Source organism: Rhagoletis pomonella, unplaced genomic scaffold, assembly GCF_013731165.1.
Source record: "Rhagoletis pomonella isolate Grant_MI unplaced genomic scaffold, Rhpom_1.0 Rhpom_scaffold_00345, whole genome shotgun sequence".
In the NCBI taxonomy this organism is placed as follows: domain Eukaryota; kingdom Metazoa; phylum Arthropoda; class Insecta; order Diptera; family Tephritidae; genus Rhagoletis; species Rhagoletis pomonella.
In genome coordinates, this window is record NW_023458899.1 from 38,825 (window position 1) to 57,345 (window position 18,521).

General features: G+C 39.7%; 1 protein-coding gene and 1 pseudogene across 1 annotated transcript; one reads left to right on the forward strand and one right to left on the reverse strand.

Annotated features, from left to right (window-relative positions):
• Positions 1–6: 6 nt before the first annotated feature.
• Positions 7–16,757, reverse strand: LOC118750650. The gene is made up of 6 exons (XM_036485383.1): positions 15,751–16,757; positions 15,280–15,682; positions 962–1,093; positions 699–886; positions 439–625; positions 7–370 (listed from the first exon to the last, which is right to left on the reverse strand). Exons 1-6 carry the CDS (start codon positions 16,665–16,667, stop codon positions 179–181), a joined length of 2,019 nt encoding a protein of 672 aa, XP_036341276.1. The 5' UTR covers positions 16,668–16,757; the 3' UTR covers positions 7–178.
• On the forward strand, positions 2,220–5,853 carry LOC118750651 (annotated as a pseudogene).
• Positions 16,758–18,521: the final 1,764 nt, after the last annotated feature.

Here is an 18,521-nt window from a genome sequence, read left to right on the forward strand (position 1 = left end):
TGCACAGGGTGTTTCAACTGAACTGGAAAATGCCTGTCTACATGAAAAAAGTTTCATTTTTAAAATGCCACTATGCTTTTAAAACTATTTAATTTGAAACTAGTTTGCGGTTGATTTTAGGTGCTTTCAAAACAGTTGTCGTTCTTGGCTACAACTTAGCGCCTCGAAATAGGTTAGCCTATGACGTAGATACTGTACTACCCATAGGTTGAGGGGCCCGAGGACGAATCATCATGGTGGCCTTTTTTAGTGTGTAGTCCCAACCGCGCCAGCGGAACCAAACAATGCCTTGTCGTGCTGTTAAATCTTGCGGATCATGCAAGTAAAGACCATTTAGGCCACGACCGCAAGACTTCCACCACCAGCCGCCCTAATAAATACGCAAAATATAACGTATTATAATTTTGAAAATACACTTAGTATAAGAAAAATCGTCACCTTGAGCATGCTAGCACAATTCAGTGAGCTGCGATCATTGTCTCTATTGTATGTTGAGAAAGGACTATTGTTGGAACCGTACCATGGATCATTGAGCGAATCGCCAGCATTTCCTTCATAACCATCGATTTCCAACTTGTAATAATCAGCTTCCGAGTGGATTTTGAAATGCGAATATTGTGCATATCTTTAATAAAAAGTTTGCATTTAGATTTTAATTTGTGTAAGCCCGTTTCCAGCACATAAAATTTTATAAGTACCTCTTATTGCCTTCAAAGTCCTCTAGCTCAACACGCAGCGCATAGTCCTCATTATTGGTTAGCATATAAATGTTCTCATTACCTAGCCAGAACTCCTTCGCTGGATCGCCAAAACCATTTTTGTAGTCAGCCCAATCACGATTGAAGTTCTCACGCGGCTCACCGAAATCATCTCGCCTTTGAATGACCTGAAATAAAAGAGTGCAAATGGGTTGTTAGTATTTTTTTGAGATTTTTGTTTAAAATTTCCAATAAGAAATTACCGTCCAGCCGCCATCGGTAATTTCTTGCTCACAATAGACCTTTAAGAACCAATAAGTAGTGCCACGGATTTGCAAGTAGAATACTCCAGACTGCCTCATACCAGCGTTAAGGAGGTCAACACAAGAAAAGCCCTAAAAGTAACAAAAATAATAATACAATTTTTTAAATATTTCTTTCAAGAATAATAACAAAAATTTCGTACATGGTATAAGCTAAAATACCCGACTCTTTTTATTTTGGTTATCGTCTGGCAACACTCACGTCAGATGTAGATTTTTGCTTATTAGTGTTGTGCTGAGTCGGTACTTTAAAGATTTATCGATACTCGGAACCGATTTAAAAAGTATCCAATACTTTCGACACTCGGTACCAAGGCGAATTTATAAAAGGTGGTGTTAAGCCATATATGTAATACTTCTATATTGGCAGTAAGCTAGCTTCTCAATGTGAAAGCATTTCGAAATCAAAGCGAGACAGTCTAGTACCGTTTTTGTCAATGTATTGTGTACGTGAGTGCCGTTTTTGGGTGTTTGTTGTGTACATGTTTATTTATAAACGTATGTGTTCCTTTTCTTTCGAACGTGTTTATTGATATATCTGTACTGTAGTGTTTTCGGACGGTACTAGCTCTTACTACCAATATAGGAGTATTACATATATGTGTTAAGCTTAAGTTAGTCAAGAACGCAGAACGTATACTTAAACCCAGTCTGTTGTATACGCAGAATTTTGTCTATTACTGGAGCCCTCAGTGTTGCTTACTACAGTGTTGCCATTCATCAATGCCTTTTCATAAACATACCTTCTCAACTACAATTTTTCGTGCTATAATAGATTATAGCTAAATATAAACTACTTAGTTTTCAACAAAAAACCTTATTCAATAGTAAATTTCAAATATTTTAACGTATTTGGTATAGGAACCTATAACTTTTTTACCATCTGCAAAACTGACGAAGTGGCAACCATCTATAGAAGGAAGACATCAGCAGACACGGAAAAATTTAAATTCCGCAGATTTCTGCGCTACGGGCTACAACTACAGAAAAAATTACATGGCGCTCTGGTAAGACAGATCGTGTCAGCGATCGCATGTTGCTACTGGATAATTTGTAAAAGAATACAGCTTATTATAGCGAACGTTTAATGTATGTATGTATAGAATCGGTACTGGGTACTGAAAAGGAAGTATTGGGTACCGAGTATAGTGTAACCGGCAATTCAGCACATCACTATTGCTTATCAGCGGCTGTTTGCTATTTGTTTGGAACTTTTTGTGAACGCATATCTACATAAAAAATTTAATAGATAGAAGAAAAGGTCGTGAAATGTTGTTGTATACCTTTCTACCGGCTGCAATATTAACATTTTCCGATTTGGTTTACTCATTTGAGGGAAGACGGATAGTGGATGCAGAAAAAACGCTGGTGTGGGGACCCGGCTTGAAGCCGGATGAAGTTGTCTTGCCCGCACGTTATTTCTTCATACACGCAGTGGACAAAAACGGACGCAAGTGAGTGGCATATTTTGCATAATTAGTGAAAGTTTACACTCGTGTGTTGAGTAATTAATTTTTTTTTGTTTTCGAGGCAGATTTGAGCAATCGCCCCCCTCAAGACTTTCAAGTGTCTGTCAAAGGCAATTCACCGCATGGTAAATGTCGGTCTAACGTGAATCTAATCGATCGCGGTGATGGCTCTTCAATTGTGCGCTACACCATTGCCGACTGGTGCGATCAAGTAGAGCTAGAGGTGCGCTACAATGGTTCGCATGTGGCGCAATCACCGTATGTCATATACAATAAAGTGTATTCAGAACGCTGTTACTGCCCGCAAGAGCTAAATCTCTGGATGTTGCACAATAGTTGTCCCTCCTATTTGGACGATAAACAAATCGTTTGGGACTTACATTCGTTCAAGCGTGTGAACTTTAGCGCTATACGCGAGAACCTTTTAAGGCGTTACAACCAACCAGAGAGTGTGTCGTTATGCCATTATGTGGTAAAGCAGCAGCAAGTATGGCGTCAATGCTACGGAAAGTACACTGGATTTAAAATGTTCATGGACGCTACACTATTGGCGTTGGGACGTGTTGTTATGTTGCCAGATATGGAATTCTATTTGAATTTGGGAGATTGGCCGCTTTCGAAGAAAGGTGGACAACAGCGCACCTCTGGCCCGTACCCGATATTCTCATGGTGTGGCAGTGATGACTCGTATGATATAGTGCTACCCACTTACGATATTACTGAATCAACTTTGGAAAATATGGGACGTGTAACTTTAGATATGTTGTCGGTGCAAAAGAACGAATACCCTTGGGACATAAAAGAGAACAAGGCATTTTGGCGAGGTAGAGATTCCCGCCGGGAGCGACTCGAATTAATTGAGCTGGCGCGTAAATATCCTGAACTGATTAATGCATCACTCACAAATTTCTTTTTCTTCCGCAACGAGGAGGACAAGTATGGCCCAAAAGTTCCGCATATATCTTTTTTGGAGTTCTTTCGGGTAACTTTTAGTAAATATTAGCAACTTAATATATGTTAAAATGTTAAATTGTTTCCTGCAGTACAAATACCAGTTAAATGTGGATGGCGTGGTAGCTGCCTATCGCTTTCCTTATTTGCTTGCCGGTGATTCGTTGGTTTTCAAACAGATGTCTACCTTCTATGAACATTTCTACAGCAAGCTAACGCCTTTTAAACACTATGTGCCCTTCAAGCGTGATTTAAGCGATTTAATTGAACGTCTACAGTGGGCCAGAGAAAATGAAGACCGTGCGCGTGAGATCGTGGCTGAAGCCCGTAAATTTGTGGAGAAAAACCTGATGCCACAAAACATATACTGCTATCACATGGCGCTATTTAAGGTAAGTGGTACTTAATTCCGTTTCATTTACCATGAAATAATTATACCCGAGCGCACTTGTGCACAAGGGTATTATAACTTTTTTCACATAACGGTTGTTTGTAGCATTCAAAACGAATCGAGATAGATATAGACAAATGTATACATAAATGATCAGAATGAAAAGAGAAATCCATTAAGCGGTTACTGTCTGTCCGTCCATCCGCCCGTCCGTCTGTGCACACGATAACTTGAGTAAAAGTTGAGATATCTTAACGAAACTTGGTAGTGCACTTCTTTCTGGCGTAGGACGGATGGTATTGAAAACGGCACAATCGAACAATAACCACGCCTACCTCCCATATAACGGTAATTTTCAGTAACTACTGAAGATTATTCACTCAAAATGAATATTAAGTTTTAGACGAAAAATAAGAATATTAAAAATATATGGAAAATGGGCGTAGCCACGCCCACTTATGGTTACATGTGTATATCTTGGTAACCGCTGCACCAATTTCTTCCAAACTTGGCACAGTGGTTGGCTTTGGTATAACATACGAAATGGCCGAAAATTTTTAAAATCGGACAATAACCACGCCCACATCCCATATAACGGTAATTTAGAGAAATACGAAATCTTCGATAAATCAGTAAATATTAAAGCTAATTTATTCAAAATTGATGCTTGCAACAATTCTTTACCAAGACACACGTTTATGATAAAATTTATTTTGGAAAATGGGCGGAGCGGCGCCCACTTATGATCACATTTATGGATCTCGGTAACCGTTCTACCAATTTGTACCAAACTCGGTGTGGTTATTGTGCTTGCCACCTAGAAGAAAAACGTTGAAAATTATTGAAATCCGACTAAAATTACGGCCGCTTTTCATATAACGGTAAATTTCAGAAATGCTAGAAACTTCAATATTTCGAAATTTAAGGAGGCTAATACTCAAAATTTATACACCCCGGCTTACCATGTAGCGGTAGCTTTCGGAAAGGTATTTTATGTTCGGCTCCGCCCGAACTTAGACTTTCTTACTTGTTTTTTTTTCCAATAATTTTTTTTGCATCACAAATTACGTTAATATTTCGACTAACAAAAGCATCTCGTCCATTTTATTATATCAAAGAGCCAATATTCGTTCAAAACTAATTTTGCTGTTTAACTCTTTTAGGAATGGAGCAACCGTCTCGTCTCACCTATTACCGTGTTGCCTGGCATGGAGAAGGTCGAACAGGTTTTCACTTGCTCTTGCAAAGAACCGCCTTACCCTAGGGATGAGCTCTAGACACTTACTCAAGTCTGCGCATACGATTTTTCGCATTTATTGATTTCTGCTTTTCATTTCTTTCTACCTAAACCTCACTCTCATTTTGTATTTTTTGTCTTTTTTCTTTATATGCCATAATTGGCTCTTTTCACATTCCATACTTTGCCTTAGGCGTCCTTGCTTTCGTTACTTTTTTTTTTTTAATAGCGGTTAATGATGGTAGAAAAATCGCATATCACTGCTTTTAGCTTTTAAGGTCAACTTCGTTAATAATCCTCAATATGTATGTACATACATATATGCTTGCAGATATTTGTTGGTTTTAGAAGGATGTCGAAAATATGAAAAGGTAGATTTGTTTTCTACTTTACAATTAAATTATTTTACAGTAAAACGCTTTCCTTGTACCCAATTTACCATAGCGCCACTTAAATTAAAAACCAGCAAATTTTCGGAAACCTACTTAGTAAACAAGTATTATAGCAGGGTATCTATTATATAAAACCCACACCGTAGTTGCTTAGATATAGGCTTTGTTTATTTTCTTTTCTAGCAGATAACTATCAGGAAGAAGAAGAATGAGAAAATTGAAAGAATTACGCTCACAGAGAGCGAAGTAACGAAAAAGTAAAGAAACGCAAAACTAGCAGAAACTAGCAAGTAATCAGCTGGTCGGTGTATTTGACAATAGAAGTTGCGATCCCGTACGAGTCCGGACTAGTCAGAAATAGTCAGAATCGGTCAGATTTTACTGGAAATCGATCCCGTACTCGGTTCTCTGACTATTGAGAGGACAAAAAAGAGAGTTAATACGGTTCTCTCTCTGTCAGAAGTTACCAGTTTTAGTCCGAGAATTTTTTGCTGGTAAATTCTGGTAAATGTGTCAAACGATCTGCTGTAGTGTGTTTGGCAACTAAATTGTAAACAAAGGAAAAGTGCACTCTGCTAATTCATGTTGAAAAGTATTAAATTACTTGCTTAAGTGGATTCTAATGAATTTGAAAGTATTTTTGGTTATTTACATGTGTGAGCAGAGTGTGTTTACATACAAAATAAGCAAAAATTTACATATGTTGAAGTTGACAGAAGTTACCATTTTTTACTAGAAAGCGATCCCGTACTTTTCAATGTTACTATCTCGCTCTGAGCGAATTTTTATTTTTTGACAGTTTTACTAGTCCGAGTCCGGGGAATACGGGATTGCACCTAGAAAATATAGAAATAGAAATTTTGACAGCTGCTAGTAAAAATTTTACAGGAGAGCCAAAAATAGAAGAGCGCAAGAACGAGAGAGAGCAGCTAGTTTCTGCTAGTTTTTTGAGTTAAGGAACGCTTTCCAGCAGAAATTAGTGATAATTTGTTATAATTATCTGTTAAGAAACAAAGCTATAGCTTTCTGCTCAACTAACATGCCTATATTCCGTAATAACGACATAATTCAAAAAACAATTAGGGGATTCCCCTAAACTCGTAAAGTCACGAGTAAACTCGTAAGTTTACGAGGCTTTTATGGGAACGCTCCCTATGTGAAAGGGTGTAAATACGTTCGTAAAGTGACAGTTTGACAGATCCACCAGGATTTTGTGAAGCAATTTTTGTTTCGTAGTATTTTCCATAACCTCCCGCCGTCTTATCTCTATCACTCTTGGCTGAAATATAATTAAAAATTGCGAAAATTATCAGAAAACCGAAGTCAATAAAGTTGGTAGATGAAATTCATTCATTTTATTCGCTTATTATTTTTTTCATTTATTTTCATTACTTTATCATAAATTTTAGTAAAAAAATTTCGGCCCCTCGGCAACACTGAAGTTTACGAGGTCGTTTGTGCAACAAATTTGTCTCGTAATTTTTCGAGGGGCTCGTAAATTGAGCTCCATACAAATTTTGACAGTTCTTTTACGAGGCGCGTAAATTTACGAGCTTTACAAGCTTTTGGGTAGTGTTGGCAGGAAACTGAGTTCCTTAAACGCCAGGATATTCCTCTGATTCTGTAGTTGAATCTCTTTTAGCTACACGAACGCGTAGCAACAGGAGCTCTTAATGAATGCGCCTCGGCTAGCGCAGTTTGATGCTTCTCGATCAAGTGGTCACACTAATTGAGCTTAGTGTGTTTTCGGCTTAAAACATTGTACGCGAATGGATTTTATTTTCGGTATAATATGGTAATGTTATTTTACAAGAAAGGAACGAGGTGAACGGTATTGTACCGCGGATAAACTTACATTTTCAGCTTATTTTTCTTTTATTAAATTTTTCAATTTAGATTTTTTTTCCACTTTTTTAAAAAAAATTGATAGTTGAGTAATCTTGCTATAATCCCAATTGTAAAGTATATAATAAAAATTTGTTTCTTGACTGAATATTGTGAAGCCCTCTCGAACGTGCCTAAGGAGTGAACATTGAAACGTCTGGTGCAGGTAGCTGTCCTGAAGTCCACATCTGCAGATGTTGGAGTTCAGAACCTTGATCCTACACAGGTATTCCCTGTATTTGAGTTAACATCGTTTTTAGCTACCTGATCGGCTCTTTCATTTCCTACGATTCCCTTATGGCTGGGTGTCCAGATTATTGCTACCCTGTCAAAGTCTGCCTCCCTTATTAGGTTGTGGATTTATACAATTAAATGGCTTTAGGTGGAATCTTTTTTTTTAATTATTGGCAGGCTCTCAGGCTGTCCGAGAAGATTGCATCTTTTTCAATTCTCTGGCTAGTTCCAAGGCCTTCAAAACGGCTATGGTTTCACCAAAGCTGGAAGAAGCGCGGAACTCAAGCTTAAAATCATGCTCCGTGTTGTCTTGAGGGTTAAAAATTTAAATCCCTGTTGTGCTGCTGCCCACGGATGCGTCCGTAAACAGAATTCGAAAATTTGCATTTTTGTTGTTTATCAGGTGGTGGTACGTCACTCGGATGGTTTCGTCCGGGAGATTTGACTTCTCGTCCTTTAAGGTCTTCGTGATTATATTTACATAGTTGGTGGGTATCGTGGTGTCAGTTATGTCTAGTTCGTCGAAGATGTGCCTGAACCTGTTGAAAATGAGACTGTAACTAGAGTTAATACTGGGATTGCCGTAAAGCTGATCCCTGAGGGATTCATCAGTCACAATATTATTCATAATTTCTTTTGCAGTGAGCCATGTTGCTCTTTCACTGGGCGGAAGTTCATTGGCTAAGGCGTATAATAGCGGGATAGGGGTTGCTGGGGTTAGCCCAAGACTTCTTCTGAGGAAACTGTTCTGGTAGGTCTGAATTTTTTTATTGACGGTCTTTGCGCAATTGGTCATTGCAGTACGGCTGAATTCAATTTTACTTCTCACTATTGTTTTGTAATGATTTAGAGAAACTTTAGGATGTAGCCCTGCTTTAACGGTCGTGATACAGTTAAACAAATTTGAATTTTTTTGAGATTTTTTAATAACCTCAGAGTAGTTCTCACTGACAGCTTAGGAGGCGCTTATTCGCGTCCCAAGAAAATGTATGAATTGTGTTTGCTCCAGAGTTTTATTATTGCAAGTCAGGTTGAAAAGTTTTTTGGTTTGCCCATTGCAAAATACATCACTTGTTTTCTCAAGATTTATTGTTAGATTTAAATTATCGCACTTTTCCTGAATGTATTGATTTTGCTCTGTAAATTTGCAAGCGATTGACGCAGGTCTTTATGAGCCGATAAAAGAATGAAATCGTCTGCGAATTGGTAAACTTTGGTGGAGATGTCTACAATATCATGCCTGGTGTCTGGTGTATACGTTGAACAGTACCGGGGACCAACTGCTGCCCTGAGGCAACCCATCACACATTTCTATGGATTCGCTGCCCATTTGCAATACTCTGTAGGAAAGAAAGTTAGAGATCCATTCCATATACGTGGGGTGAATATCCACATCCTCTAGAGCTTTCCTAAGTTTGACCAGACTCAAACAATTGTATGCATTACTAAATTTGTTATTTTAAGACGTTCACTTTTCAGAGTTCTAATGTGCAAATAATTTGTGCACACCGTGGGGGATTTTCCTATACGCAAAGGAGTAGTTGGGCCTCCTCTAGCATGTCCGTGAGCCTATTTTTAATTACTAAATTAATGCATTTCAGGAGGACCGACAGCAGGGCTATGGGCATGAAGTTGGTAAAATCACTTAGGTCTTTGCCTGCTTTCGGTATGGGCACAATTCTAATTTTGCGCCACTTTTCCGGTATCTGGTTTGAGAGGAATGCGTTGTTTAGAGCAGTACGTAAGTTGTTTAGGGATTGTTCCGAGAGTGCTTTTAGCATTTTATAGGTGATGCGGTCCGCACCTCCTGCCGACTGTTTTTTCTTTTATTTTTCAGAACATCCTGAATTTCCGGGAAGCTTATTGCCAGTTCATTTTCCGGTACTATTTCTTTGTTAGGTGCTATATCGCGATTCGAGATGGGGACTAAGTTTTTTTTAGATGTTGGAGAAAATTAAGATTATTGCTATAAGACCACGCAAAACCGTTCCGGGCTTGAAATCACCTCTCATAGCCTTTACGAATTTCCAGGCTTGTTTGGTAGTAGGGTCATTGTTCAGTTCTTCAACTTTACCTTCAAAGCTTAGTATTTTTTTGCTTTTTTTAACTTGCTCCTTCCACGTTTTTTTTGTTCTAAACACGCTTCAAAGTTTTGTGGTGTTGGGTAGTTCTTACATTTTTTAGAGGCATATTTTAGCAAACGAAAGGTTTTCGCTAAGGTTTCGTTCCACCAAGCTTTGGGAACTATGTTGCCCTGAAGGGTGTATGTGGCTGCTACTAGCTCCTTATTAAATTTAGAATGAATCTCCTCTATGTTCGGCTCCAGTTCTAGCTGTCGAAGTTCCAATTTAAGCTTATTTTGTGCTAAAAAGCATTTCTTATGAATGCTAATTGCGGTAGACTCAATTATGATAGGAAAGTGGTGGCTTCCCCCCATTCTTGTTGGGTCTGTTCTCCATATAAGCGGCACGTTACAGTTGGTGAACGACAGGTCTATAACCGATCCATTGGGAGATAAAAAGTTGGCTTTAAAGGTCTGAGTTCTATCATTGAGGGCCCAAAAATTGTGCTCAGAAATTATGTTAAGAAGATTTCTACCCCTACACGACGTGATTTGATCTCCCCACGCCGCTGCTCTGGCGTTAAAGTCAATCAGGACTAGTACATTTTGAAAATTTTCAAGAAAAGTGAGAAGACTAGAAATTTAATTTTTGAAAGTTTCTGTGGGAACAGATCGAGGAAAATAAGTCGCGCAAATGACCGAGTTAGGTTTTAAGTTTTTAGTTTGAATTACCACAATATCTAGATCTGACACGAACGTTAGTTTTCTGAATTTAGTTTTTTTCCTCAGAATGATTGCTACCCCATAAGTACCCATAAGTTCTGTTTTTTTTTTTTCTATTATGCTAAAATCTATAATGTTTCTGTGGTGCTGCTCATTTGAATGAAAAATCTCACTCAAGCAAGCACCATCAAAATTGTAATTCTTCTTCTTCTTCTTCTTTATTGGCGCTGTAACCGCCTAAGCGATTTTGGCCGAGTCCAAAACAGCACGCCAGTCATTTCTCTTCTGTGCTAACTGACGCCAATTGGAAATGCCAAGTGAAGCCAAGTCCTTCTCCACCTGGTCTTTCCAACGCAGAGGAGGCCTTCCTCTTCCTCTGTTACCAGCATCGCGGCCCGCGTTGAATATTTTCAGAGCAGGAGCGTTTCTGTCCATTCGAAGGACATGCGCGGAGCCGCTGAATTTTTTATCGCTGCACTATGTCCATATCGTTGTAAAGCTCATACAGCTCATCGTTAAATCGTCTGCGCTATTCGCCATCACCAACCCGTAAAGGTCCGTAAATCATTCGCAGAATCTTTCTCTCGAAAACTCCAAGAGCCGCCTCATCAGATGCTTTCATTGTCCATGCCTCCGCGCCATACACCAGCACAGGCATGATGAGTGACTTATAGAGTGTGATCTTTGTACGACGAGAGAGGACTTTACTTCTCAATTGCCTACTCAGCCCAAAGTAGCACTTGTTGGCAAGAGTGATTCTCCGTTGGATTTCAAGGCTGACATTATTATTGGTGTTAATCCTGGTTCCCAAATAAACGAAGTCGTTTACTTTTTCAAACTTGTAACTGTCAGCAGTGACGTGGGTGCCAAGACGCGTATGCTCTGACTGTTTGTGTGATGGCAGGAGATACTTCGTTTTGTCCTCGTTCACCACCAGACCCATTCGCTTTGCTTCTCTATCCAATCCCGAGAAGGCAGAACAGACGTAGCCCTTGTTTTTACCGATAATATCGATGTCGTCGGCATACGCCAGCAATTGTACGCTCTTATAAAGTATTGTGCCTGAGCGGTTCAGTTCTGCGGCTCTTATTATCTTCTCCAACATAAGATTAAAGAAATCACACGAAAGGGGGTCCCCTTGTCTGAAACCTCGTTTGGTATCAAACGGCTCGGAGAGGTCCTTCCCTATTCTGACGGAGCTGGTGGTATTGCTCAACGTCATTTTACACAGCCGTATTAGTTTCGCGGGGATACCAAATTCAGACATCGCGGCATAAAGGCAACTTCTTTTCGTGCTGTCGAAAGCGGCTTTGAAATCGACAAATGATGGTGTGTGTCGATCCTATTCTCGCGGGTCTTTTCCAAGATTTGGCGTATTGTGAATACCTGATCTATGGTGGATTTTCCAGGCCTAAAGCCACACTGATAAGGTCCAATCAGCTCGTTGACGGTGGGCTTCAGTCTTTCGCACAATACGCTCGATAAGACCTTGTAACCTATGCTTAGAAGGCTAATTCCGCGGTAGTTGGCGCGTATGGCGGGGTCGCCTTTCTTGTGGATTGGGCAGAGCACACTTAAATTTCAGTCGTAATTATTTAGGTAAAATTCTATTCTATTTATGCTTGCTTTTAGCGATTGGCAATTATATTGTAAGAGTTTAATTTGTGTCAAGGTTCGGGTTTGAAGCTCTTCTAATAGCTTTTCAGGCCTGTATACGACCTCTTCCGCTACTTTCTTTTTTGGCCTTTCCGCTGACCTGTCAGCTACCCTGTGCACTATTTGCTATTCCGTTCTGGGCAAGCGAGCTACCGCACTATACTTGATTCTAGGTGACTTTCTATTAATCTCACTGCCCCTGTTTTTGGCGATTTTGTCCTCGTTTGTTAAGTCTAGGAACTCCGCTTTATCAACTGCGAGCATATTAAACCGATTTTCGTTGCTAGGGAAGTAGGCTTGGAGGGTCTCCCTCCTGGAAAGTTTTTTTACTGCGCGTATGTAGTAACAGACTTTTCCTTTTCCCAAACCTCACATGACTGCTTGTCGGAAGCTGTGTGTGTCGTTCGCATTCCCACATAAAATGCATTTCTTCTCACAGGAGTTAGAATCACAGCTATTTCGCCCACATTGAACACACCTTTTCTTTGTTTTGCAGGCATACTGCGTGTGGCCAAGCCTTCCGCAGTTCAGACGCTGCCTTAGAGGAGGTACATAGAAGTCGACGTACAGTTTTGTGTAGTCAAGTATGATATACTTTGGAATTTCTTTATTTGCAAAGCAAAATTTCTCTGTGGTCATGGGGACAAATGTGTTGTTTTCAGCCTTCCGCGTGAACCGCCTGACTGAAGAAATGGGGATGCTCGAGATCGTGTTGGCCTTTAATTCAATATCAGTATATGAACTTGGTATACCCCTAACTACGCCATAGGGTTCTAGGGCCGTTTTCGAAACGAAAGGCCTTAATCCCGTTGCCTTGATTTTAGAATTTAACAGAAAGTTGTTTACAGTTCTTAAATGTAATTTTATACAGACTTTTCCCTAACGCTTCAATTAGGTCCATATCTTTGATACGTAAATGTTTAATCGCGTTAACCCGTTAGTAATTTTTTCATTTGGTATTTCTTGGCATTTAGCCGTGTCAATTAGTACGAAAATAGCACCTGCAAAGTCGGAGGGGTACATAACCTCATTTGCTTGATTGTTCGGCTTGTTGTCCGTCGTCACTGTACTGTTTTCTGTGTTGTTTGCCGCCAACGCTAGCGGTTCTCGACATTCCGTTACCTTTCCGTTGTCTGTCACTTCTTCGTATTCTATTGCCATTTCATTATCACTAACACTATCACCCTCATTGTTACTGATCTTCCTCTCACCGGATGTATTCAAGGAATGCCCGAATCTCATGAGCTCATTATTTTTTAGCATTTTCTCTAAGGTTTCCTCTGCTTTTTTTAACTTTTTCCCCTCACCCTATTGGCTTTCGAGAGGGCTTCCACAGACCCTGCAGCCGGCGACGCCATATCAGCTTTGGCTTTTTTTGCTGCCGTTGCCGGTAGTCTTATGCTTATAAAAAACCACTAATTAACACAAGTCTGTCTACACGCACTTCACAATAATATAATTATAGCAAAATAACTCACCAGAGCCGTTTATCACTTCTTGCCGTAATTTAGTTGTCGTCCAGATTAAAGATAAGCAAAAAACCCAAAAGCGAAAATGGGCATTTGTTTGTCTTTATGCTATAAGCGTTCCGCTATAGCATAGATATGTATGATACTAAAAGAACTAAAGTTACTGTACTTAGCACTTCAGAGTGCCTATGCGCCAGAAGCTAACACAAGATAATTATCGCTGCGCCAAACACGTCCAGCCTCGTTCACCGACGAAAACGAAGTCCCCCTTCACGAGTTTAAGGGAAGACCTTAAATAACTAAGCGTTACTGTTAAGTTGAGCATGTCTCTAATCCTTGTCTAATCCATGCCTACACCTTACCACTTACTTTAGTAAGGATTGTACCTGCATTAGACAAGGACTATAGGCATAAGTACGGTGACCATATTAACCAACGTAAAATAAAGGACAGTTTTTTTTCAAAATGATTTGGGAATACGTACATAAAACTCGTATGATAAAAGTTCCGTACCCATATCTTAATTTAAATCAAATATTTACAGTTAATTGTAATATTTAATTGTACAAGTTCCCCTGTTGTAGCCAAAAATGAAGCCAAATCCTTTTCAAGGACTTCGCCATCCCTTCAAAATTTGGAATTTAATGTTCATAATCCACCGAAACCTTAATTTTTCAACCAATTTTTACCAAAAAGCAAACAAATAAATATTTAGTTTAGAGAACATTTTTTATAAAATTTAAAATTTTTTTTTGTTTTTTTTTTTTGTTTTGGGAGAACCGTACAATTGTTATCAACTAGTTTTTTTTATGTAACATTTATTAACTGGAACAGGAGAGTACATTTTCTTCAAAAATGTTACTTTTTCTGCATTTTGCACAAAAAATTTAATATAATCAAATAAAAATTCAGAAATCAGGCTTAACTGGTCTCTTGCAAATATTGTAAGCTTTCATAAAAAAATAAAAATTAATCAAATGAAATGAAAAATGAAGGCTCCAGTGAATTACGAACACTAAATGCCGGTTTTGAACCACTAAGCAGCAGGGGGTTTATTGTTCTCTTTCAGTGGAACTGGAAACTCAGCGTGCAACACCATCCTGGGCACAACTTTCCCTGTGCTTTATAGAATGTACAAAGATAACCGATTAAATAGAAACCCTTAGGTGAGGTGCGAAATAAACTGGGGAAGGTTTTCATTATATTTTATAAGGGACATTTTTATTTTTTATATTCTCCGTTAAAAAATACCTCTGAATAATGCAGAGCCGATTTAAAGGACAGTTTAAGAAATAAAGGACAAAAGGCGTCCTTTATTTTGAAAAAAATTATAAAGGACAGGGGGTTAAAATAAAGGACTGTCCTTTAAAATAAAGGACGGATGGTCACCGTAGGCATAAGCCACTTAACAGCAGTAAGGGTTTTAATTTTTCGAATTTTGAATTATGTCGTTATAGCACCGGACCATCTAAAAATCTAAATCTATAGAAACTCTTATCTTAAAAGAACAAACATTTGTATTGCCATTTTTACACGTTTTATACTTTTTTAAGAACTTCTTTTTTAAGTAATTTTTACGAGCATATAAACGAAGCCATACCAATTTGTATGTACTTAAATTTCGCATGAGATAATTTAGTTTTAAACATTTATATGAAAGTGAAATGTATTAGCAAAATTTTATATCGTCTAGACTATACTCAAAACACAAATTTGTGAAAATTAAAAAATAAATATTTATATGTATGTGCAATGTTGTAAATAACCATTCTATTATTATTTAAACTCACCTTTATGTCCTTTAGCGTAAGTATGTCGGTGGAGAAAGTGGAATTCACCACAGACGGCTTATTTTTCACGCTGGGGAAAATGATGCCGCCTTTGCGTGAAAGTGGCTTTGCCGAAGTCGATGTAGTTGTGGCTGCCGATGAAACAACGGCCGATGAAGCACCCATGCTACCAGCAGAATTAGCAGCAATTTGTGCCGCGGTGACCGTATACGATGAGACAGTTGGTTGGCTGGCAACAGCTACCGGCGGGCTGGGCGTAGTAGTGCCCGCTGTAGTGTACGCACTTAGTGAGGCCGTTGTTGCGGCCACAGTAGGCGGTGGCGCAGTTGAGGTGCCCGTTGCGCTTGTGGAAATCGGAGTGGTGGGCATATTCGTCTCGGGGTACTCATCGATGACGGAATAGCTGTCAGAAATGCAAAATAAAAAAAATGTAATCAAATGTCCAAATACACCAAGCCATTAAATATTTACCGATTGGGATCATATTCGACAAGTCGATCGATAGTGGGATCCATCAGCAGCTCAGCTGGCACTGGTCGTTGCGCCAGCAGCTGAACATCGTCTTCCTGTTTCTTCAGACGCTTCTCAACCATATCCAGGTTGTTGATAATTTGATTCGTTTTCGCCTTTAGATCGTGATGAATCTCGCCAATAGCACGCTCCTGTCGCTGCGTCTGCGTTAGCAAGGCATCGGACTTGGGTAGCAAGTCATTGATAACCGACGACTTTGTGCCCACCACAACATCCCACACTTCGTCCATTTTCTCTGAAACCGAAACCATCGGTCGTATTTGCTTCACCAACGCGTCGATCTTACTCGATTTTATGATCGGTAACGACGTCGTGGTGGCATTCAATGCATTCAACTGCTCCTGATGATCCACCACCGCCTCATGTATATCACCCACCATACGCAACATTCGCCCCACATTCTCCGATACAATATTTATGTGAAATTGTAGCTTCTTGTCGATGTTGTCGGTAGTGTCCCGTAATTCATTCAATTCCGAGGACACGTGATTCATCACCTCGGCATTCATTGCCTTCGTTATCTCTACCACATTCATGCTGATCGGTTTTTTCTCACTCGCTTCTACATTAATGTCGTCCACTTGCAGGAAATTATTATCGATTTGTGTTTTGAGCACCTCAAGCTTAGTGTCGATATCGCTAACCTTTTGATCGAGCAACAGCAAGCGATTGTCCAGATGCTCTGCCGTGGCCATATTGGCAATACGCGCCGAGCGGCCACCACTGCCATCTATAGAGGATGCATGTATATCGTTGGTGATTTTATTATCTAGCGTGCGCAGCTTGGAGATGACGGCATCGGTTTTGAGTAAATTGTCCGCTACACGATTGTCTAGAGCTTCCATGCGCTTTACCATGTGCTCGACCGATTTGTCGAGGCTATCGATACGTTTAAGTTTGCCCTCGAGCGTCGAGATAATCACCTCGAATATGTTGAGAAGCTGTTGTTCTCTGCAAGAAGAAAAATTTTGAAAGAAGTAAAAACATCAACTGAAAATCGTATGCATACGGATATATGTACATATTTATTGAATAAAAATTCCTAATACATAACTATACAAGATTTTTGTGAAAATTTTAGAGGTCGTTAATTTTTCGTTGAGAAATTTCAATAAATACAAGAAGTGGAACCCCGAAATTTGTCTTAGAGTCTGGGTCTAAAAATCAGGCGCAATTTCGCCATAGTCGTATTCTCGATGAACTTATAGGCTTATAGGAAGGCACAACCATGTCCTTACCTCGTTGGATTTATGAAAGTACGTTGGGTTGAAGTTTCCTCTTAATAATACAGGCGTCGAGGTGATGCAAAGTACCTGAGGAAGGCAGTAGAATATCTCACCAAGGCTCTCAATTTGTCCATCGTCCTTTCATGATTTCAGATATCTGGAAAAAGGGAAGAGTCGTGCCACTGCTTAAACCCGGGAAACCAGTCAACGAAGGAGAGTTGTATCGTCCGATAACCTTTCTTTCCCTGGTAGCAAGGACACTTGAGGCCTTGCTACTCCCGCACTGTATGTACCACCTGACCCCAGTGAGGCATCAGTATGGGTTCCGTAAAATGCACAGCACAACAAGAGCACCAGATAACTTCGTGCCTGAACCGAAACCGCCCCTGTGTGGCAACCGTCCTAGTAGTGTTGGATCTGTCAAAGGCGTTTGACATCGTCATCCACTCCACGCTAATTGAAGACATTTAGGCTCCCTACCTTCGACAGGGACTTGAATTTTGGTCGGCGAATTATCTGAGTGGTCGACAATCACCAGCTATTTTCAGATACCAAACCAGCAAACCGAGGAAAATTAAACAGGCATCCGGGAATTGAATTGATGTCCTGTAAACGGTTATCTCTTCAAACTTTTTCGCTTCTTCACTGCCAGAAGGCTAACCCTCTCGCCTACGAAATCTTTGACAACCGTTTTTAACACCTGGATGAAGGAGGCCAGACTACCTTCGAATTACCATGGATAGTCTGTCATTGACAGGCCGGATCTAAACTATGAAGCTACAGACATGCTGGAATACGGCATGCCGGACCGCAACTGGATGCCTTATAATGTCGCTACAGCACTACGAGGCTCAAAATCTCCCGGTGAAAGAGCGCAAAACGATTCTCTGTAAGCAGTTCTGCCATAGACGCGGTCATCCGTTCTTCGACTCGGTACCCATGGAAGGAAAACGAGGAATGAAGAACTGGCGCAACTTCGCAAAGGAGACAGGCAACTAACAGGGTTGTAGTACAAAATAAGAAGAAGAAGAACAACATAGTAGGCTTAGGGCAAAGACACCCGCGATTAGTTTGCGTTATGAACCTTGGTGAGTTTTGAACGAATAATTTAGTGATGTCTATCATACTGTGGCGTGGTAGAATAAGATGCGATGACCTAACCGGAAATCTTTTAGAAATGGAATCAGTAAAAAGATGAAACATTCGATTTTCAGTCAGCAGCTAGCAAAACATCTGAAACTTGTCCGTATATAAAAGTAAATTGCGAATAAAAGCCGAATGTTTCAACCGCTTCAAATTGCAGTTTGAAAAGTAATCAGAAAATGCATTGCCCAAAAAAGTGCGTTTTTTGCTGGCTTTTATAAAACATATTTGGTTACTTACTTTTTAATATTTTGGTTTAAACAATTTGCGAGGAAAAATTCAGGTGTTTTTATGTATCACCATGCACCACTTCACGCAATTCCTTTCGCCAACAATTTGTTT